Source organism: Harpia harpyja, chromosome 12, assembly GCF_026419915.1.
Source record: "Harpia harpyja isolate bHarHar1 chromosome 12, bHarHar1 primary haplotype, whole genome shotgun sequence".
Classification (NCBI taxonomy): domain Eukaryota; kingdom Metazoa; phylum Chordata; class Aves; order Accipitriformes; family Accipitridae; genus Harpia; species Harpia harpyja.
Genome location: NC_068951.1, coordinates 16335924 through 16359454, shown reverse-complemented (window position 1 = coordinate 16359454; position 23531 = coordinate 16335924). Strand labels below are relative to the sequence as shown.

General features: G+C 51.0%; 1 protein-coding gene across 1 annotated transcript; it reads right to left on the bottom strand.

Moving 5' to 3' along the window:
- Window positions 1–662: 662 nt before the first annotated feature.
- Window positions 663–2312, bottom strand: SOX14 (SRY-box transcription factor 14). Its single transcript, XM_052804081.1, has 2 exons — window positions 2008–2312; window positions 663–1854 (listed from the first exon to the last, which is right to left on the bottom strand). The coding sequence occupies exons 1-2, from the start codon at window positions 2277–2279 to the stop codon at window positions 1557–1559; spliced, it is 570 nt and encodes a 189-aa protein (XP_052660041.1). The 5' UTR covers window positions 2280–2312; the 3' UTR covers window positions 663–1556.
- Window positions 2313–23531: the final 21219 nt, after the last annotated feature.

The following is a 23531-nucleotide window of genomic DNA, read 5'->3' as shown; positions in this document are numbered from 1 at the left end:
AATTGATCCGGACAAGATGCTAATTCCAACCCACCGCCTTCCAGCACCACCAACATCCCCCCCTCCCCGCCAAATCTCTCCTCGCACCGGTAAAACTTCAACGCCGCGGAGGCAACTTGCGAAAGCCCGGGTCCCCGACGGGATGGGGGGGCCGGGGCGGAGGGGAGCAGCCCCCCCCCGCAGACACTCGGGTTTGCCGCAGCAAAATCCCCGCTCTTCGGAACTTTTCTCACCCCGCAGCCGCTTTTCCCCGACGGGCTCCAAACGGAGCCCGACTCGAGCCGTTACGGCTCCAAACCGGCCCCGACCCGGTGAGATCGGCTACCGGGGAGGGGAGGGAAGGGGAGGGAGGGGGAGGGGGGGGACACACACGTCGGGACGAGGAGAGCGGCTCCGCGACGGCGGCGAACGCCGGGGGCTGCGGGGGGGAGCTCGGCCCGGCCGCAGGGAGCATCCATCCATCCATCCATCGGCCGCAGCCCCCGGCGGTCGCCTGTGCGGGACGCGGGGCTGGGGAGCCGGGGCACCGCATTTACACCACGGAGTTGCCTCGTTTGATGACAGATTGTCTTTATTCAAAACGTCTTTGTTCAACAAATGAAAGGTTTAACGAGGTAAAATCCTGCCGGATACATTTTTGTTTTTCCTTCTTCTTCTTCCCCAAGACATTGTGAAAACATATTTAAATTACCGTCGGTTTTCATTCGGGTTTTCGTTATTATTATTATTATTAGTAGTAGTATTAATTTTTTACAATGCTACTGCCTGACTTCATACCTGACGCTCTGTCTAAAGTAAACTTAGATCTAGTCTCACTGGATCACACAAATTTAAGGACTATCTGTTTTAAATTAAGCAAACACTATCATATGTTTTAAATATAAATGTTTCTTCCCCTCTTTTTTTTTTTTTAACTTTGAAGACCCTTTTTCTGACATGAAAAGCAATTTTACCTAGTAGTGCGTGGTGGCAAAATATATATATATTTATATATATAACACAGCTGATCTCGTCTTTTAATGTGCAAAAGGAAAACAACAAAAAAAAACCCATAGTAAGACCGGGACTTCCCAAAGTCAAGTCCAAGTGACACGAGACCCTGGAGAACTCATAGACATTAAGAGAATAAATAAAAATCGAAACCGCCTCTCTCTCTTTCTTTTTTTCCCCCGCTTTGTCCCAAAAGGGCAGTTCATGGTTCGCTTTTTTTTTTCCTTTTTTCTTTCTTTTTTTTTTTGTTTTTTTTGTTTGTTTGTTTGTTTGTTTAAACACATTTACAACTCTTACAAGTGCCGGGCTCCTATCTGACCCCGCGATTGCAGATCCCCCCCGAGCCTGGGGCCAGCTCTCAGGACGAGGTTTAGGCGAGAGCATCTCCGAGTCCCCGAGGCAGCGTCCGCGTCTGTCCCGGCCCGGTGGCGGGCAGCAGAGTCCTGTTTCGGGTGGCCTTTTGCTTCTGCAAGTTTTATGTACATGCATACGAAGGAATCCCAGTTCCGGCTGCCACCCGGGGCGGGGGGGGGGGACACACACGCCTGTGGGGGTGTGGGTGGATGTTACATGGCAGTCGCATGTGCTGAAGAATAGGGGTCTATCCCAGTCTTGGTCATGCCTGGGAATAATATGTAGGCAACTGGAGGTTGCAAACTGGAAGCCGACCAAGCGGTACAGTTACATGGCACGACATAGCCCGGGTTAGTTGGCGAGGGGTGAGTGTGGGTGTGTTGGCTGGGGCAGCTCAAGCTGCCAAACGCCCCGTTCTGGTATCCCAAGGTGGAGGCGTAGGGCAGGGTGCTGGTGGCTAAGGTGTGAGGAACCTCAGTCATCTTCTGAATGGCGCTGGAGCTGAACTGGCTGGGGTCAAGTAAGGAGTAAGGTGCTGAGGTGGGAGGCAGGAAAGCCCTGGCCTTCTCCGGGGAGCTCAGCAGAGAGTCAGTGGCCCCCACGGGAAGCCCGGCGGCCTTTAAGGGATCGGTTTCCCCGAGGTAAGGCAAAGGGAAGACATACCTGTCCTTTTTGAGCAGGTTCTTGGGCTTGCGCCGGGGTCTGTACTTGTAGTCTGGATGCTCCTTCATGTGCTGCGCCCGCAGCCGCTTGGCCTCGTCGATGTAAGGGCGCTTCTCCGCCTCGGAGAGCAACTTCCACTCCGCGCCCAGCCGCTTGCTAATCTCCGAGTTGTGCATTTTGGGGTTCTCCTGGGCCATCTTGCGCCGCTGGCCGCGGGACCACACCATGAAGGCGTTCATGGGGCGCTTGATGTGGTCGCTGGGCTTGGACATGCTTCGGCCGGGCGGGCGGGCGGCTCGGCGGGAGGCTGCTGTGTGGGGCGCGCTGGGGGCGCCGGCCGGCGGCGGGAGGAGGAGGAGGAGGAGGAAGGAGGAGGAGGAGAAGGAAGAGGAGGAGGAGGCCGAGGGAGCCGGAGGAGCGGGAGGAGCGGGCTCAGCTGATCATCACAGGTCCTCCGCCAACGCCGTCCCCGGCGGGAGCCCGGCCGGGGCGGGGCGCGGAGCGGCGCGGAGAGGCGCGGAGCGGGGCGGCCCGCGGGGCCCGGCGGGCAGCGGCTAGGCGGGCGGCGAGCCGCCGGGCACTGCAGCTGGCCGGCGGTGGGGACGCGGCGCGGTGCGGGGCAGTTCAAAGGCAAGGGGCTGCGGCGCGCAGGCTGACATAGCGGCAGGGCGTTCACAGCGCGGCCGGGCGCCCAATCAGCGCGGAGGGGGACCCGCTTAAAAAGCGAGGGAGAGAGGAAGGGCGAGAGGAAGAGGAGGGGAGGGGACAGGGGAGGGAGGAGGAGGAAGAAAGGAGGGGAAAGGAGGACACCCCCGTCACCCACCCCCCCTTCAAACGCGCAGATTAAAAGGAAGGCTTTTGTGAGTCGCTGCGCTAATAGCAGCTGCGGGGGAAGCGGGGGGTGAAGGGGGAGCGTCCCCATCCTCCCCATCCTCCCCCCGTCCCGCCGGTGTGCGGAGCGGGGCCGGTCCCGGCGTCCTCCAGGCTCCCCGCCGCCGCCGTCGGGGCTGCCAGCGCCGCGCTCCGCCGTGCTCCGGGCAGCTCTCCCGCTTACCCCCCCCCCCAGCCCCTCCTTCCCCGCTCCGCAGCCCCGCTTAACCCCGGGAGCCGGCCCGCGTCCCGGCTTGCTTTGAATAATTGCCTGCCTCCCGCGAAACGCCCGTGGGGAAAATATTTATTAAATGGAAACAATTGTCCTGGCTCCCGGGGGGGGACCGCGTTTGTTCCAGGCTTATTGGTTTTTAGCACCTGCTTTGGTTAACAAACCTGCTCCGAAAAGCCGCCGCCGGGCCGTCCCCTACCCCCGCCCGCCCCTTTCCGACAGCGACTGGGGAGAGAAACGAGAAATCGGGCGGGCGGTGCGGCGGGGGGAGGCTCCCTGGGCCGGTCGGGGGAGCAGCCGCCCCGGCCCCTTCGGGCTCCCCCCGTACCCCCCGCCGGGGCACGGCCGCCGCTCCGCCGGTAACTTCGCCTCCTGCCCGGCGGGGAGCCGCCGCCGCGGTCCGCTCCGTGCCGGGGTGCCGCTGTTGGTGGGTACCTACCTAACCCCCTCCACCTCCTCCTCCTCCTCCTAATAATAATAACAACAACAACAATAGTCGTATAAACCACCCTCGAGCTTATTTTCTGCCTTCTTCCTTTCCGCTTGCAATAAATGACTTTCATTTCCCGACAGAGCCGTGTGCGTGCGGGGCCGGGGAGGAGGAGAAAGAGAAGGAGGAGGAAGAAGAGGTGGGCATATGGTTTAGAGTCCGCTCACCTGGACGGGGCCGGCAGCACCGGAGGCTTTAGCTTTGTCCCCGCCAGCGCCATCCCAGCGGCTTTTTTCGTTGCGCCCAGATATGCGCCGCGAATTTCTCAGCCCTCGCCGGGAGTCCCGTGCCCAGAGCGGGGCCTGCAGGGCGGGACCCCCCCGCGAAGGCACCGGACCTTCTCCGGGGAAATTTCCCCCTGCCTAAGGTGGGCTCCCCACCTCCACCCACCACCCCAGCAGCCGCTGCGTGCATACGGGACCCTCGAACAAAAAAAAGGGGGCTGCAGGGGGCCCTTCCCCCAGCTTGCCCCCCCGGGCTCCTGCTACATTACCCCCCCCGGGATCTCCGTGCCACGCGTGGTCCCGGTAGCCCCGTCGGGGCTCTCGCCGCAGGCCGGAGCGGGGGTACCCGAGGGCTGCCCACCCCCCCGGCAGGGACTTGCGGGCTTGGACCTGACCATAGTAGGGTGACACGCGTGGAAACTTATTTTTTACCCCACTTCCCCTGTGGAAACAGCGATACCAGCGGCCCCGGCTGCCAGGGCTCTGCCCCCAGAGCGGCCGCGGCCAGGCATGCGCGGCCGCGCTTAACACCCGCGGTTAAACCCGCGCTGGCACCGCTTCCCCCGACCCCCTCGCCTCAGTATATTGCGTTTTCCCCTCTGCCGCTTAAAATACAAAACTCCCTTTTTTGTTGTTGTTTTCATTGTTTATTCTCAGATTCTTTCGGGGGGGAGAATTATATCATTCGTCATCCCTCGCGAAGATTTAACGAGGGAAACCTGGCGTCGTTCTCAAAAATGCGGGTAGCATGACAAATCGTTCGGAAGGGAGCGATGGCTCGCAAGGCTTTGCCTGCTCCCGAAAAGTCTTTCCAATCAGTTAATGTTGCTTCGCAATATTAATGATAAAAAATCGGCAGCCTTGCTTTCATTGGCTGGTGCCTTTGCCTTGATGCATCACACACTCTCCGATCAGCTCGGGGCATTTCAGGCTGTATTTTGTTCATTTACATCCCATATATGCCCCCGTTAAAAAAAAGGCAGATGGGAAAAGAAAGATTTCCTTCCAGATGCCAATGCCTCCACCCCTAAATACTTCCATTTTTACCCTAAATCTTCTGTCCTGGAAGGGCATCTGTTGCAGTTGTACATCCCCCGAGGACAGGTTTTATAAACTTTGTACGCCTTTTTTTTTTCAGACAGCAGCGATTTCCAGGGCGGTGACTGAAATCCGTTTCTCCTCGCCAGCTTGTTTAGACACCAAAACTAATAGTGCGATTATTATTCCTGAATGATATCATGGTAATGCAGAAAGATAAGAATGGCCTGATATGGAAACATTAAAATTATATTCTTGGAGATAGTTCATTTGGAGTAACTTTAAATTAGATGAGATCACATAGCCTGAGATCTAATATCAACATAAATAGAGCTGTATTTCTGCCTTCGTCTTCCTCCTCCTCCTCCTCCTCCTTGCAGGAATCTCGGTCGGGCTTGCAGCACTGCAGTTGCCAAAAGTGAGAGGCAAAGAGCACAGCACCTCTAATTTGAAAATACCCCCGATCCAAACTTTTGGTTGCTGGAAAAGAATGGATCTTTAAAGAAAGCTTTTTATGCTTCAGGCACTAGGAAAGGGAGGGGATTTTTAATTGATTTTTAATTGAAGGGAGCACATTTTGGAAAGACTTTCAGGTGTCTGGTGCTTTTCACAGGCGCTGAGGACACCAGTCCTCCTTGCTGTTCTGCGTGACCTGGTGAGATTCCCACTGACAGCAATGCTTTTTACAAATATATAGAATTAGCTCAGCACATAGGCTGATTATTTTGGTATTTTTCCTTCATATTTGGTGATTTTACATGCAAGTGCATACATACAGTTCTTTATGCATGTGCCACATATTAAAAAAAGACCCATCTAATCACATGCTATCAAAGAATATTTTCTGAGAGATACATATGTAAAATATAGGCACACAGCAGCTCATACAAGCACACAGCACTGATGCATTCACAGATACTGTGCGGAACAGACTGCATACATACATATGGGTTATTCTCAGTGCATGTTTGCAGTATTTCTTGCTCAGTCCCCCCCCAACCCTGAGAAAAGCATTCATGCAACTACAGCTACACATAGTTACACCGATACAGCCTTCTGCATGGAGAGATTTAATGGAGTGGGTCAATACCCTGTACCTACGTGACAGAAGAGGGTAACAGTGATGGATGTGGCAGATTGGATCATCCCACGATCTGGTTTGCCCAGCGTCTGCTTTCTCACATTGGCCAACAAGAGATGCTTCCTGGGAAGGCACCACGCTCTGTGGGAGAGAGCTGCTGAATAACTTGCTACAAAAATAAAGATTCCCCTCAGCCCCCAGTAATTAGGACCTGGTTTATGCCCCAAAGCTGAAGTTTACAGCCGTTTCAAAACTTAATTTTTGTTCTGCTCACTTTATCTATCCGTGACACTACATGATCTCCTGTAATCGCCCCATCCTTTAGCAGAGTGCTATATGCATTTACAGAATTCATTTCTCACAGGTGATCTGTTCATTATTCTTTTGCAGCATTCTTTTTTTTTTTTTTTTTTTTTTTTGTAGTCCACTGTTAATGAGAAAGGTGATGTATATTTTTGCCCAGGGGGATTTCCCTCCTGGCTCAGGCTCCCTGCAGGTGATAACCCTGCAGTGTGGCCAGTCACCCTGGGGAGCCACCGATGCAGGGAAACCCGTCCCCTGCCAACACCATGGGCAGGTCCAGTGCATTTTACTGTTGCAGGTCTTCTCACAGCCCCTGGGGTAGGGGCGGTGGGGGCGAAGGTCCTGATTAGTGAGCCAGTGGGACTGCCTTACAGCATAATTCTGTGCCCCAAATTACAGCAGCCTTCCCAGGCGATACAATTAAGCATAACTCTCTGTGTGTATTTGTGTGGAAGTGCTGCACTGAGCAATACTGACTGCAGGCAGGTCAGCAGCCACTTGGGTTGACATTGCTGTCGCTGTGAAGCGCATAACACTGGGGCAGAGAGCACCGAAACTGCCCACGCAGAGTCAGATGGTAGCTTGGTCTCCACGGGGCCCACAAAGGGTCTCTGGGTGTAAGCCCTGCAAGAGACTCCTGGGGCAGTGCCACCTCTCTGTCACCTCCTGGCCTTTTCTTAGCAACATTAGCTGTTAAATAATAGCTAACGAGTGGCTAAAGAGCGGTTCATCCTTTCCAGGGTGAGAAATGCCCAGTGGAAATCCAGCGGGATTCTGCTACGTTGGGTAGACCACACTGCAGAGCCCCATGAGGTCCTTGGGTGCATCAGCCCACATCCCCAGGGAAGGGTCCACAGAGATCACTGTTTGCTTTCTCTGCAGCAAAAGCAGCAGGAGGAGCCTCTCCAGTAAATAAGTATATTCACTGTGGCCATGCATGTAAACCCAGGGGCCTGACACAGAATTGACTTCCTATATTGTCAGGCCAGGGAGCCTCAGTCATTATCAGCAGCATGAAGTGAAGGATAAACGACCTAAGCTCAGAAGTGCAGAGCAGGCTTGTAAGGAAAGGTAGTATCTTTTATTAGACCAACCGATACAGTCAGAAAAAAACAGACAGGCTTTCAGGCACACAAGTTCTGAAATAGAAGCAGCAACTTTCAAGAAAAGTGTCAAGGCTGAACTGTTTACCTCAGGTACTCACTCGCCTCCGTTTCTGGGGAGGCTGATGGCTTGATCGGCTGTAATACATCCATCCTCCCTGGTGCAGGATGAAGCACAGAAGTGTGATTATTCTCAGCTACACATCGGGCATGGAGAAACAGGGACGCCGGCCCAAGCCTGGATGCAAAGCTTGGGGTAGGGGAGGGAAGAGACCAGAAGAGTTTGATGGTATTTCATGTGAGCTCTGGAGTAGCCTTTTTCTGAATCGCTGACATCAGTTGAAAGCTACACGTGGGAATCACGTGGAGCTCAGACAAACATGACCAACTGCTGTGTTCTGCAAACAAGAGGATACACTCAAAACTATTATCTCGCTGTTATTCTTCTAGTGCAGTTAAATAACATGAAAAGTGGATGTCTGGTCAAGATGCAAAGATACGGAGGAAAATACTCCTTTTATTGATTTATGTAATCCCAACAACCGTTCATAGGCTCGGGGTTCTTGCAAATCTATGTCTTGTCCCCAAGTACCGTGTTTTGCATTTGGATATCTGAATGAGATGAATGGTGTTTAAAGGCAGTCACCGCAGATGTCCCTGAGGGCTGCAGTGCCCCAAGTTTCAGGAGTATCTGTTATTTTAGTGAAGGGTGGTTCAATTCGTGTCCACTCCATTCATTTAGGATCTGTCAGCATCACGCATATCGACAAGGTGGAGTTAGATTTTTTTGTCAAAACTGCCCTCTTTGGTCAATGTGCCCACTCTTGTGAAAGATCTGCCCCCATAGACACAGCCAGGCCCACAGCATGGTTAAGCTCACGTTTAACTTCCTACTTATGTGAACCAAACCACACAAAAGCCATACAATTTCCTCCCTGCTCTTATCACATACACTGATATGGCACTTGAGTTAAACATATTCACCAGAAATACAAAGCCTGTGAGAAGGTAACACTCGAGACCCATCAAGGATCTGATGAACAGCCCATTTATCTCACTGCAAGGACTCCAGACCCCTCTTCTCCCCACTCACACAACTGTTCTCAGTGTCTCAGGGTGAAACTCCAGGGGTGGGGTGGGATATTTTAAGCATTGAAGGGCATTTCTTCCTCATCACATATTCCCAGTATAAAGGTAGGACTCTAGGAGTGCCAATGGCCAAGCGCTGTCTGCTGTAACCTTGGAGAAGTAATCCGTCATATGGCCCAAAATAATCTAGATAACCTCCAGACCATGCAGGGAGGTTTTAAGTGTGTTGTTTAGGTCCTGAATTCCTGGAGATGGACCACAGTTGTAAGACATGCTCTAGTAGGCAAGAGATGCTCCGTGGTAGTAAGACACCAGTAGTAACAGATGCTTCAGATTTCAAGTCTGCTTCAAATCTGAGACCCTCTGTAGACTTCACTCTGCGCTAAGCACATCAAATATTGAGATGCTGGTTGGCAGTATCAAGTCTGCCTGGCAAATACAGCTTTGGATTGAACTGGTGAAACAAGGTCTAAACAGCCACTCAGTTCTGTTGTTTATTGAAAATTCAACCCTGCCACTGACCTCATTGAGTGAACCAGCTTCAGGAAAACCACAAAGCATGTACCCACCCATACTGTTTGAAAATGCAACGGCTTCCATCCAAACACTGCTATACAGGAGCCCAGATGCCTCTGAGATGCCTTTTGTTGCTTGCTGGAAGTTCATGGTGGCATCTTAGGGGCAAACCTCCTCCCTGGCTCACCCCCAGCCCAGGAATGGTCCTCAGAGGCTCAGCAGAGCAGAATAATGCCACGTGCCCCTGAGCAGGGAAGGTGCCCACACATTACACGTAGACTCTGCGTAAACTGGCTGTTTGCTCTGGGGTGTTAGCTGTCAGTTCAAGGCCATGTCAGATACTGTGTTCTGGTGGGGAGTCTGGCAATGGGTCCCCAGCAGTAAGGAAAAGACCCCTCCAGCATCCTCAAGAGGAAGCAGCAGGGCTGCGATCTCTACCCTCCTTGGGCGTCAGATTGACCCTCTGCTCGGTGAAGCTATGAAACAAGTCTGCAAAGCCAGGAGCGAGGGAAACATCACTGCTGGACTCCAAAAAAATGAGTCAACCAGAGGGATGGAGGTGACAAAGCATTTGGATGGAGGAGACCCCAATCCGTTGAGCCACTTGGACATTGTGATGGGTTAACCCTGGCTGGATGCCAGGTGCCCACCAGAGCCGTTCTATCACTCCCCCTCCTTCTCAGCTGGACAGGGGAGAGAAAATGTAACAAAGAGCTTGTGGGTCGAGATAAGGATAGGAGAGATCACTCACCAATTACCGTCACGGGCAAAACAGACTCAGTTTGGGGAAAATTAACTTGATTTATTACAAATCAACCGGAGTAGGGTAATGAGAAATAAAACCAAATCTCAGAACACCTTCCCTCCACCCCTCCCTTCTTCCCAGGCACAACTTCACTCCCGGATTCTCTACCAACCCCCCAGCAGCACAGGGGGACAGGGATGGGGTTTACGGTCAGTTCATCACACGTTATTTTCTGCCGCTTCATCCTCCTCAGGGAGAGGACTCATCACACTCTTCCCCTGCTCCAGTGTGGGGTCCCACCCACGGGAGACAGTCCTCCACGAACTTCTCCAACGTGGGTCCTTCCCACGGGCTGCAGATCTTCACAAACTGCTCCAGCATGGGTCCTTTCCACGGTGTGCAGTCCTTCAGGCACAGACTGCTCCAGCGTGGGCCCCCCACGGGGTCACAAGTCCTGCCAGAAAACCTGCTCCGTGGGCTCCTCTCTCCACAGATCCGCAGGTCCTGCCAGGAGCCTGCTCCAGCGCGGGCTTCCCACGGGGTCACAGCCTCCTTCGGGAACCCACCTGCTCCGGCGTGGGGTCCTCCACGGGCTGCAGGTGGATATCTGCTCCACCGTGGACCTCCATGGACTGCAGGGGGACAGCCTGCCTCACCATGGTCTTCCCCACGGGCTGCAGGGGAATCTCTGCTCTGGCGCCTGGAGCATCTCCTCCCCCTCCTTCTTCACTGACCTTGGTGTCTGCAGGGTTGTTTCTCTTACATGTTCTCACTCCTCTCTCCGGCTGCCGAATACCTCCGTCCCAACTTTTTTTCCTTCTTAAAAATGTTATCACAGAGGCATTACCACTATCGCTGATTGGCTTGGCCTTGGCCGGCGGCAGGTCCGTCTTAGGGCCGGCTGGTATGGGCTCTTTCGAACACAGGGGAAGCTTCCAGCAGCTTCTTACAGAAGCCACCCCTGTAACCCCCCCCCCGCTACCAAAACCTTGCCACACAAAACCAATACAACATCCACCCTGGTGGGGGATGCAGTCTTATTGAGACGCACCGGCTCTACTGCAGGACAGACACAATGACTGGGAGCAGAGCTGTGCTGGCCTGGCACTACCGAAAAGCATTCCTGGTTTGTGTTGTACATGCCCTCTCCCGCCCTCCCCAGCTTGGTCCTGTTCGTTCGACCACAGCATCCCTGACTCAGGGCCTTACTTCACTGGCAAACAGTTCCCTCTGCAGTAAACTTTGGGGGAAGTCTCAGGAACTAATTTTGGGGGATGGTACAGATTATATGACCATGGCTTGAAGAAATTATTATATTTTTAATTGAATTTTGTGTGTTATGCACAGATACTACAGTAGTGGGCCCTTTATCAATTGTTAACACGAATACTAATGAATACTAATGCTAATCATTTGTTTCTGGAAACAAATACAAAGATATTTGATGGAAAAATCTCTCTGAATTTTAACACCCAAAATAATGAAATGCATCACAGTCTGGTGGTGCCAGAAGACAAAACCCTACAGTTACAATATGGTGACACAAAACGTGAGATATGGAGGAGCTTCTGCTTTTATTAGCTATTCTGCTGACTAACACAGTGGGGCTGGACTCCAGAAAATTACCCTCTTGCAACCCACAAGGAAAAACTCCAACAACCTTGGCCCAAAGCTGTGGGTAATGCCATGTGAGGGCCAACCACCCGCTCCAGGGCAGAGCGCAGATGAGCAGCCAGCGACGTCTCCTCCAGAGTTGGTCCTGCGGGGTCAGGGTCCGGCACCCAGCCCTTGCACAGAGCTGTACCTATGATGGAGTGATGCGCCTGCTTCATTATTTATTTATTGCAATAATTTACAAGGTGCCCATCTCTCCAGCAGCTGCTTGTTCTTTACGAGGTTTGGAGATGAAAGCCAACAATATTTCCACCCACCCAGCCCAAACAGGAAGGCACGCTCAGTAACCCTTTCCTAACCCTCGAGACAGGGATTCTGTGGGGAATAATTTAGCCAGCAGGAGACTCCAGAAACAGCAATTAATGAAAGAGTTGAATGAAGCATGTCTTATATCTTGTTCCAAATACAGCCATAGAGGTTTATACTGGAGCAGGGGAGGCAAACGTTAAAGGGAGGGCCTGCTCTGGAGCACACCCAGTCTGCAGCACCTGCAAATTTCCCCCCCAGGATAACTAACTAAGATATCTCCATCACTTGGGGCTGCTCAAATTATTCATAGCAAATAAATTACCAGGTGTATTTAGTCTGTTGTTTCCCCCCCCTTCCTTTTCCTACACGCTCATGAATCACTTGGAAATAGATTCCGATTTCTGCAAGCGTGTCTATTAGTCATAATAAAGAGACGTGGCGCGGCTCATGCGAAGATGTGTGGCCAATGGGCTGTCGGCAAATACTCATTATTGGTCTGGTATCTACATCTGAATGGTGATTCAGGTTGTTTGCTGCTGCTTCTGAGCCTGGATTGGTGATGGGGCTTTTTTTCCCCCCTTCCTTTTTAGCGAGCAGTGGGAGCAAAGAGGGAGGACCACAGAGATACTCAGTGCAAACCTGCTCCACCAGGCAGGAATCTCCTGCTTCTCCTGCAAACGTGGCTGCTGAAACAAAGGCCAGCGCCCGTGTGGGGATGGTGGTCCTTGCTGAGGCCACTCTGACCTGCAATCAGACCCAAGAGCGTTGGTGTCCACCTATGCATCCGACATCCAAGCTTTTGCAGAGGCCAGCCAGTGCTGCCCATACATCTCCAAGAGTCAACACACCAAGGCAATATGTTCTCCGCCTGCCAGCCAGAACGCACCTGGGAAGATATATGAACGGCATTTCGTTCCCTTCTGTTATACCGTCTGCCTCAATCCCAGCCGCTGAGAAACTGAAGCGGCACAGCAGATGAGCCCCATCTCCTCCATTCGAGCCCTTTGCTTCCATAGGCAATTACTGCCCCAACAAACAAACAGCTCAAGGTTGCCCCAATGAACCTCCAGTGTCCTGCTGGCCACAGAGGGAGAGAAAATCTGTCATCGCTGGAACACAATTTGCACACCCAACTTGGGCAGGGGTGGAGAGGTGAGGGGACGCGGGTGGGAGGAGAGAAGGAGGATGAGCTGTGGCTGACCTTCCTCCACAGCACGTGGTGGTCAGGTTGCGGGGGATGGGAGACTTGCCTGATTACTGGCCAAAGAATAATGAGCAGTGCTATTCAAACACATCCAATTATTGTTGTTATTCAGTGGGCAGAGGCCAACGTGAGAATGAAAACACAGGAGCAGAGAGGTCCTTGCCCAGGAAAGCATGTAGGAGCCTTGTAACGCTCCCCTATGAAAAGGGATTTAATCAACAGCTACAAATTTGCAGGGCAAAGAAAAAGATGCGCAGCACTGACTTTTCACGCTTCCTCTGGCGTGGGGCATGCAGATAACTCCCCTGATCACCACCCTCCCCTGGGAAGGACTACTTGTAGACACAAGATCAGGCTACCCCATCCATCCAAACACAGTCCAGGGCATAAGCCCGAAAGAAACATCTTCATTTCTCTCTGGTGCTCTGACTCTATTGCGATCCGATGGCTTGTGACGATCAAGTCATCTCTCAGACCTACCAAATGTGGTGGGTACATAGGCAAATAGGCCAGACTGTTACATCCTCTTCGTTCCCAGCCCTGCTTAGTGCTGGTTTTTGCTTGGGAGTCTGGTCTACTTGGCTCCTGCACCGGCAGACCTGATCAGGAGGAGACGTCAGGTTCTTAGACCAAAGAAACTGTTGTTGCACAGTTTTACCAGGATAAAGATAACTTTGCATCAATTAGCTTAGTGCCTTCCTTTAGGCTGCAGTGCCACAAGCAACTATGTAATGACACCCTTGCTTCCTCAGCCAGGGGCTCATTCTGCTTTATCTCTGCCAGCATCCTTCATTTCTCCAGCCACTGGCATCCCTAAAACAGAGCTGAGCAGTTTCCGAAAGGTGAGTCCCATCTCAGCCCACAGGACTGCAGCCAACCCCTTGGTATGGAGGAGCTCCACTGCAGATGAGTAAACTGGTCCCACGTGCTCCCCAAACTGATGAATCCCCCAGTTTTATAGGATTAACTCTCTCACCAGAATCACAGGTGATTATTGCTCCCTTCTGTGTCTTCACATGGTTTGCAATAATGCTCCAGGGATTCGTAACAATTAACCGACTTCAGCATCTCAAGCTGTCATCAGTCAGTGACACAGGAGGAGATAGCCTCCAAAATTAATCAAAGCAGAGGAAATAAGTAGTTTAGCCCCTTTCTTTGCTATTATTCCCATGTTAACACTGGAGTCTTCCCCTGTGGGATGACAACACGTTTCTACTAGAGCAGCACCACTGAGCTAAAGTGAAGATTGCAGTTTTATTTCTGTGCATACGCTGCTCTTCAGCGACATGTGCCCCAAACTAACTCCAAATATGAAGAAAAAAAAAACAGGAGAAGAAAATTTTCCTTCTTGTGTGGCTTCTTCTCACCAGCTCCTGGCTTTGCTAGCATCCCAGCACATGGTTTCCCCCAAGGTTAAAGGTGTGCTTAAGTCCCGAGGGAAGGCAGTTTGGCCCTGCCAAGCCTTCTGTTGATCGCCATAACATGTGTGGTGAGCAGAGTATTTGCTTCCGTTTACGGATAAGGATTCTTTTCCAATTAATCAGTCCTGGTTGTGTATTTAATTGCAGCCCAAAGACTCTCTCTCTGACTCATGTGATGCCTTTAATCGTTATCTGTTAGGTATGCGGCTGGGTGCCCTGGGTCAGAGGGCTTCGCTCCTGATCCTCAGCAGTATCTCAGGACCAAATGGTCCCGAACTAAAGTGGGATGGGAATATGGCCTCCCATCACATCCTCAGGCACAGACTGCTCCCTCCCAGCAGCAGCCCTGCCATCTCCAGGTCTCTCTGCTCCGGAGGTCTGATCCCTCTGAACTGGCTGGAGAAGACAAGCAGAGCCTGTTTGCCATGAAAGGAGTCTGGGCAGGCTTCTCCTGCCAGGCCAACTCAGTGGCTCCTACCCGAAGGCTTAATATCTCTTTGGTCACAGTAAAGCTGGGCAGAGTGGCTTTCAATATATATGTCCTTCCTCCAAAATCTGGGATTTATTTTTTGTAGCCCTGGACTGACACTGAAATTGCATCCTGGGTGTTTTGGGTTGGTTTTTTTTTTCCCTGAAAACTTTGTCTGATTTCTAAGGCAAGAGTGCAAAAAGGTTTGCAGAAATGCTTCCTGCTTCCATTTTTCTGTTACTGTTGCACAATATTCGTGTTTTGAGCCCTATTCCCTTGGAAGGGCTTTTTATTCTAACGCAGGAAATTTCAAGGATGCAAATGCATTTTCTGTTTCCCTTGCAAAACAGCAATGTTTCTCCTTTGGAAATTTTCTGTTTAAAAAAATAGGTTTACTGATATCCCACATTTTGGAATCTACAATAAATCGTGCCTCAAAAAAAGGGGGAAAGGAAGAGAAAACAGGAATGCTACGAACTCAGATTAGGATAAAATGCAGGGGACATCGTGGGGATAGCAGCATTTTTCTACTTTAAGCTACAGTTCAGGAGAATAAATTCTCTAAACACTGGAGTGCTGCTGTGCCCGCAATATTTTAGCATCACAGCTAAAATAAAAGAAAAAAACACAGGCAGGAGCTCTTGAAAGGGGAGTGTTATTGCCCTGCTCTACCCCTCTGGGAAGCAGTATAAGAGCAGAGTCAGGGAGCAGCAGGTATTTTAGCTGTGGGCTATGGGTGGGGAGGAGATGGGGGGCAGCTGCTGAAGCCCAGGGAGCGGCAGAGGCTGGCAGGGAGCAGCCTGGGGCTTGCGGGGGGCTGTGGAAGAGAAGAGGGTCTGCAGAAGGAGGTGTCCAATTTCTTGGTCCAACAACGCAGCAATTTTGCCATCACAGAGTGGGGCTGACAGCAGAGGCCACCTTCGTAAAACACTCCCACTTCCACCGGTGTCTGTGAAACGCAGCGAGCGGCGCGGGCAGGTCCCAGCCGCTCTGAAATAGCTCAATGCCACTGAAGTGAAAGGACTGGCTTGCAGCTTACATCAGCCCAGGCTGTAGCTGCCAATCCAAATCGCTTGGGATGGGGAAACAGCAAAGAAACTCCAGACCCTAGAGGGGAGCATCAATGTGTCAAGCTACGGGGAGGTTCCAGAAACATTTTAGGATATGCTGATAGATGACCAGAGTTTAAAAGTCTGCGAGAATAAGCCGGAGGGATATGCACAAGGTCAGGACTCCACTGTATAAGAGCCCAAAGAGAGGCTGTGCTGGTGCAGGTGGTAAGGAAGGATCACCCTCTTGCAGGAGACACCAAAACCCATGTCCTAGGGCTGGGCTTTACCCATTGCTGAGCTCCTGCACTGGTGGTAAGCGGCAGAGCTGCAAGATGGGGCCAGCTGATGTACGTCCTTCCTGAATCCCCAACACCCCCCCCAAACCGGAGCAGCAGCAGTGCCTTTTGGGGAGGAGAGAGCCAGTCTGGGAAGCTCTTGCCTGGGGATTTGGCTGTTCAGCTGCTATTACGGTCAATGGAAGCCGGGTAGCTAAATCTTTCTGCCGTGCTTTGAAATCTCCCCTGCAAGTTTTCAGCGGTGCGGGAGGAGAGGCGTGGGCCCCCTGCTCCCTCCGCTTACATGCGAGCAGTGCTAATACCGCTCCTGCCAGCCCAGCGTGACGAGGAGGGGCTGTGCTCGGGCTGGGCATCTTTTCTTTGAAGTGGAGTGAAATCCTAAAGCTTTCATTCGGAGAGTGCAAATCACTGCTAAAAGCTCTCCCCTCTCTGACCCCCATCTAGGAAACTCTAATCCAGTCTCACTGGCTTCACTAGTTTCCTTTTTATTGTTGGGGGGGGGGGGGGGTTTGCCAATGGTGACCTTTGTGTTCAAGCCTGGCTGACTCCAGCTGGAAACAAAACAGCCACCCCCTTCAACCAAGAGGTTCATGCTGATTTTTTTTTTTTTTTTTACACTAAGTTTCCCCTGTTTCTGCATGATGAACGCTGCTCTCCGGTGCTGGCAGCTTGTTTTAGATTAGCTAGGACAGGCTTCTCTGGAGCATTACTGGGGTCAACTTCATTTTGGTGCTCAGAATGAGGATGCTGATAATCAGGGCACTCATTAGCCCCTGTTAATGAAAGGGAGATGATCGCTCCCGTTGTCATGCAGCCCTGAATCAAGCCAAACCGGGAGTGCATAGAGGGCAGGGGCCATGGGCTTCTGCTCTCTGTAAGAACACAAGAACAGCAGCTCTCATGGTCAATGATGATGTGTGATGGCTATCAAAAAGAACTGAGATGCTGGAAGGGGGGCGTAGGGAGCACATTTTTCTTGGCCATGGGAGCAAATTCAGGAATTCCTGAATTTTCCATGAATGCTGGCCTTTCTGCCAGGGCAAGTAAAGCTGCCAGATCATGGCTTTCCTGGTGTTAATCTGGGGAACCGAGCAATTAGCGTGGAGTTGCCTTGGGGCCCGAGAGAGTACAGGATGCATCGCTGCACTTGTCACCGCTCCTGCCTCCTTTCACCCTGTGCTGCTGCTAAGCACGTTATCTGTACAAGGCTTGTCAAGAGCCACAGCCCCTTTGAGACGGAGCAGGAGCATGGGGCGATGCTGGCTTTGGCACTACTTTCAGCCCACAGCAGGGCTGGGGAAGGCTGACCAGGGAAACGTGGCCAGGAGAGTTGGAGTTGTTCACTGCCGGTTGGACCGCTTGGGTTTTCCTAGGAGAAAGCACTGGGCTGGGACTCTTCCTCGACCCCATGGGATGATATCAGAAGGCAATATAATTCCTGTTTGTGTCTGCAAGGTGACCTTGAAAACCCTGTCTATATTTAAAGTATAAGGCTTTAGCATAGGGGCAAGGGAGGTTCAAACTACCTTCCTGCTTTTCCCCTGCTCACCCGAGAGACTCGAACTTAAACTTGCTGGTGGAGACCCCTCTGCAGTACCCAATAACCTGTATTATCTTCCTACAACCAAAAGACAGACTAAGGCTGTGCACTAAGGCTGCATTTAGCAAGGATCTCCCACGTGCCATGATGCCTCTGGTGTCTTCTCCAAGGGTCTCTTGTCCTGGAGCATTCTCAGAGCCACTCCTTCCCTGCTCCTCTTGGTCAAGCCCCAGCTACTGCTGGCCCTAAACCTCCTCCTTCACCAGCTCCAGGCACAATGGGGTGATGCTGGTTTTTTTGTTCCTTAGCTTCAGCTTTGCCTTTCAGGTCTGACATCAAGGTGGCCACTGGGATTAGCTGTCTCCTCCTGCTTCCATTTTGTCCCACCGCTCCATCGAGTTCCTGGATTTCAGCCTTCTTAAAACACAACAGCAACATTTCCAAAGTTGCATGCAGCTGGACATGCGAGTTGCACATATTCCTCTTAAGACCTATAAAAGGTAGTTTGCTGTGAGCCCTTGTGTGACACCAACGCACACGGATGAGTCCAGAGTGGCACAAAGTGGGAGATCCTCTGCCCTTGTGCATCAGGAGATGACAGACGGGGCACTGCTGCCCCCAGAGCAGAGGACAAAGCATTGCTCCTCTCCCCTAGCGATGTGATCCACTCCATTAGGAGTGTCCTTGGCGGGGAGAAGACAAGACCTCGCGATGCCTGTCCTGGGCTGTAAGTCAGCCCTCCACAAGCTGGCCTGGAAAAAGCAGAACTTCCCTCATATTAAAATCAAACACCCTGCATCTTGAATCGTTGTCTTACTTATTTTCAGCTGGGTGACATGGCTGATCTCCTGCTGCACTTAAGGCTGTTTTTCTCATCCTTTTTAGAGGCTTTTTAATACTTTGTATTGTTCATCTTTTATTTTATCTCCTTATTTATTTTCCTCTAACGCCGACCTTCTTTCATCACCCTAAGACTTTCTCCAACCCCCCCCCGACTGCGTCTCCCTTTAGCTTCTTATTTTTCCCTTTAACTATCCTTTTGCTTATTTGGTATTGTAGGGCTTCATGCTTGTCTGCACCGCATGTCTGCTCGGACGGCTCGGCCCCACACCCGGGGAGCATCACTCCCTCCCCCGGGGCTCATCGCTCCCTCCCCGCGGCTCCCGGGGACCGCAGCAGCTCTCCCTCTGCCCAGGAGAGGGCACTGGCGCAGCAGCCCACAGCCTCTTTAGTGCAGCCTACAGCTACCTAACTTTATTTTTTGCTGCTTAGACTCCGATTTGCTCCTCCTCCCGCGGATGAGCATTCCCCCTAACACTACCCCCCCCCCCCCTTTTTTTTCCAAAATATTTTTTTTTTCCAATTTCTCCTTAAGTTTCTCCATGTCAAACTCCTTTTCTGCTGGTCCCCTCTTCAGGCCTAATCCCATCACGGAAGCCTCAGGTGCTCAGCATGGTGCTGGACACCTGGCAGTGTCTGTGCCGGCGCACTAGGAAAGGAGACTGGGAGGGTTGGGGGATGGTGTCCCTTGTCTCAGCTTCTCTGCTCTTTGCAGCACAGCATGCCAGAGTCACAGGGAGACTTCTACCCGGGCACAGTGACAGCAGAACTATCTTCCTGCCTGCTCCGGTTCCACCAGAGCCCCCCCAGATACAGGGGCACAGAGGTGGCTGGGGACCCCCGTTACCTCCACTGCCTCTTCCCTCTTCCCTCTCCACCTCCTGAAGAAGGCAAGAGCTCAGCCGCTGCCCTCAACAAGCACCTGCTATTAAACCCCCTGTTTTCTCAGGAGCACCTCTGCCACCAGCTTCCCACTGCCCATATCCATGAGCAGCCAGAGGCCTTTCCTTTCCATCAAGGGATCACGTCCTCTCAGTGTCGGTGGGAATGGGGGCAGGCCTGGAGTGCAGCTGCTAAGTAAAACACTGCATGGAACCTAAAAATAGCTGCCGTGCGTCTGATCTGCGTCAACTGAACTGAATTTTCAAGTGCAGTTGTGCTCCAGGAAGAGACACCCTTGCTTGCTTGCTTGTTTGTTTATTCCTGCATTCAGATGCTCCTTTTTTCTGATTCCTCTGCAAGTCCTACACCCAGGCAAGGAGGCAGCTTCCGTAGCTGCCTGCTTTGGCACGTTCAGTTGGGGTTGAGGGAGGAGCCGGTTCTGGTTTCCCCAGAGATAGAGGGGTCTTTTTGTAAACTTTGCTTTGCCAAGAGCTTTTCTTTTTATTTTCTTTTTTTTCCTTTTTTTTTTTTTTCCTGTAATGAAGGGATCTTCTTGAAAACCTCTGCAGCACCTGGAGTGAGCTGTGCAAGGGAACTGGCCATGCACACCATTTCATGGACCAAGTGCCAAGTGATGGTTTAGAAGTATTTTTTCATTTAGGCTTCTCAGAGGAGTTTAAGGACAGTGAAGTCAGGCTGGTAGTCTGGAAGATGAGCTTTCCATTAGCTCCAAATGACCCTCTTTCAACCTCTTTCACTCTTAATTGTACTGTTGGTCACTCAGGTCAGTACAAACTCTGCTAGGATCAAGGGCACATTTTCAACTACATTGAGGAGCCTGAAAGCAGCGTGGGATTTTCAAAATTGCCTAAATAACCTAGACCCATGCACTGCTAAAACTGCTAAGAAACACCGCTTTTTACTTCCAGAAATCCCGAGTGCCCCTGAAAACTTGCCCCAGTGGGCTTCTGACTCCTCTCCCCCTCATTAGCACTGTATTTGAGGGATGTCCCTCATTTCAAGGAGGGGATAAGGTATTGCTCATGCCCATTTTGTCATTGGAAATAATTACTGTTGGAATAAGGAGCCACAGATCAGAGCTTGTAAGAAGGGCTGCCTGTGCTGAGACCTGGGCTCTTGTGACACTGGACGTGACACGCTTTTCAGGTGGGTCCTGTGTTTGGACCTTCCCAGGCCAAAAGGTGAGGTTTTGATGGCCTTCAAGTCCAGACTGCTCTGGACCGTCTTTGCCATGTGCAATAGGAGCTCTTCCTCACCCAGCTCCTTGCATTGTCCCTGTCCGGCTCACCAGGCTGGTCAGCGGACAAGCCCTCCAGGTTCTGGTGGGGCTGGTCGTTGTGCATTGAACAGTGGGGAGCCTCCAGCTGCAGCTTCCTTCTCTGTGGTACTCTCTGGATCTTCCATCCAAGGCAAATTGATCACATGGGGTCTTATCTAGAAACAGCCAAAAGCCGCACGTGGCCCCTCTGCAAGGGCATCACCAGCGTTTCTGCCAGTTTGCTGCATCTTCTGCCCCTGGTGCCAAAACCACGGCTTGCCCTGTTGCCAGGGGCACTTGGGAATGGACAGGGGAACTTTCCAGGTGCCCCCTTCTCCCTCCCATCTGTCGTAGCCCCGTGGTGTTGGAAAAGGGAGGGGAGGCTCTCATGTGTGTGCATGAAGCTCCTGTACCGCCTTCAGGACTGAGGGCAGGAAGCCAAAATCAAATCTTCCTTTTTTTTTTTTTTCTTCCTTTTTTCCCAGAGTGTATCACTGGCTATTGTCCTTATCAAACAAAGCCCTTTCATCAGAGGTTCTTTAACACACTTTATTTCTCTTTTATTTTGCTTTGAAATAAGCCGGGCAACAATTAATTTCAGAGAGAGAGAGAGAGAAAGAGAATTCAACAAGGATCTATTACTACTCTCGGCTTCTATTGCTGTAATGAAAATCTATTTCCTTTCCCTTTTGTGTCCCATATAATTTAATGCCCATTTTATTAATGGTCTGAAATAATTACGGAACCTTTTGTGATTCTCAAGTATGTTTCATTTAATTGTGCAATAAACGCCTAATCTCTTCCTCCATCTGAAGCTATTATGGCATTAAAATTAACAATTATGCAGCAATGCGCCCGGGTCCATAGAAATCACTCCAGATAACTAGACATATATAAATCATTCATGAGAACAATTTCTGAAAAGAGACGAAGGGAGAGAAGAAAAAAAATTGTGTTGAGAATGACATTGGGAAGCCAAGGGCCTGGTCTCTAAGAAGATAGCAACACCTTAAAAAAATCTTTTTTTCTTCTTTTTTCCCCTTTTTTGTTATTATTATTTTACTAATTGTGTTCAGTGGCACAGTGCCCCCCCCCATTAGCCTGACAGTTATTTTCAGAATTAATTAACTGTTAGCTCAGAGGATAAATTGTTCATTATCAGTTTTCCCCCCCTTCCTTCTTTCTTTCTTTCCTTTTATAGTTTTTTTTTCTTTTTTTTTTTTTTTCTCTTTCAGGCCAGCAATTACACTCTCCGCCTTTCACTGGCAGGTCCTGTTCTGTAGGAGGTAATCCAAATGGGGAAAGTGCTTTTTCTTTCAACCCTATTCACTTCTCCTCTTCTTCCTTTTGTGGGATTTAATAACCATGGCTGATAGGCGCACTGTGGACAGAGAGGTTAAGTTTGTTGTCTCAGCACTTTGGCGACAGAGGAGAGCTCAGGCATCCTGCTGCCTCGGCCAGCCCACCTCTCTGCTCCTCGCACCGTACTGCTATTTCATTGCGATTCGTTTAATTGTGATTTGAGCCCCGGGATGGCCCAAGCATCCTGGTCTGCACAGGGGCTGACCTTGGGCACCTGAGGAATGAGGTCTGGGGTTTCTCCAGCTGGCAGAGCATGGGGAGAGAGCCCTGGCATGTCCCCCTTGAGCAGCATCTCCATGCATAGACAGCAGGTCACTCCTGGCTGCCACCCCCTATGAGCTGCAGGTCCCTGTCACCGCCTTTCAAACCATTGCCAGAGCAATATTAGTATCAGCTCCTGATACCGTAGCATCCTCCATCAGTCCTACCTGAAATGGGATATCCAGGTGGTCACTCTTGCCCTGCTAATGGAGCTGTCATATTTGCATTTCCAAGGATCAGAGAGGAGCAAATTGTACCCTCCAATATTTATTTTTGTAGCTGATTCACTTAGGAATTTACGTTATTAGAAGTGGAGCAGAGAGTTCAGCAGACTGAGCAGCCAGTGTCCACCAGAGAAGAGATTTTGAGTCCACCCCTCCCAACCCAGGAAGCCAGCAGCTGCCTTCATCCCTCATGCCAGCCTCCTCTTCCAGGTCTGACAAGCCCATTGTTGGTAGTTTCCCTATCCATCATGTTCACATGTGGTTTGTGTCACCTGTCTTTGTTCATCTTCTCCCACAACCTAAACTGAACTAAATGAAGATATAACAACTAAAAGCTGCCTTCTCTCCAGAAAAGACTATAAACGACTCTTCTGCCACTTCTTTCTCAAACAGTTCTGTAGCAGATCCAGAAGAAGGTCGGGTCATCACTCCAGTGACTGAGCGCCATCTTAAATCACAAGAATAAAACTGCATGGGTACCTTCCAGAGAAGAATAGATGAGCAGCTCAGCCAGATTTAATAGTTCACTACAGCAATGGGCCAGGCACACCCATGGGGACTGTACATGATTATCCATCCAGCATCCTTCTGCTATCCCACTGGGAGACTGGCCAGTGATGGAGTGACAAGCACTGGGCTGAGCAGTGGTGAATGGGAAAGCTCCAGCTCATGAAACTGTGTTAGGGATAGCCTTGAGTTGTGAATGATCTCCAAGAGCCAGCTATTTGTTTTTGTCTCTTATTTTATTATCTGTTGTGGAAATATAACCACCTGAGTCTCTAAAACATTTGATGATGCCCTGTGCCTCAGGAAGTACAGATCAAGAACATGACTTCAGTATTGCACATATATGGTTAAAGCTGATATCCAGATACAGATCTGACCAAAGACTTCAATTAATCACTTTGAATAATAGTAGCATATTAGAAATGAGAGATACCATTTAGAAGAAAATATATAATCAGCAGAGATCAAGAGAGAAACAGACTCTATCAAGCACTACAATAAGCATGGTTCAAAAGATGATTCATAAAATTAAAATCCCAAATTCACCCAGTGGCCTGCCTCTTTTCAGGTCAA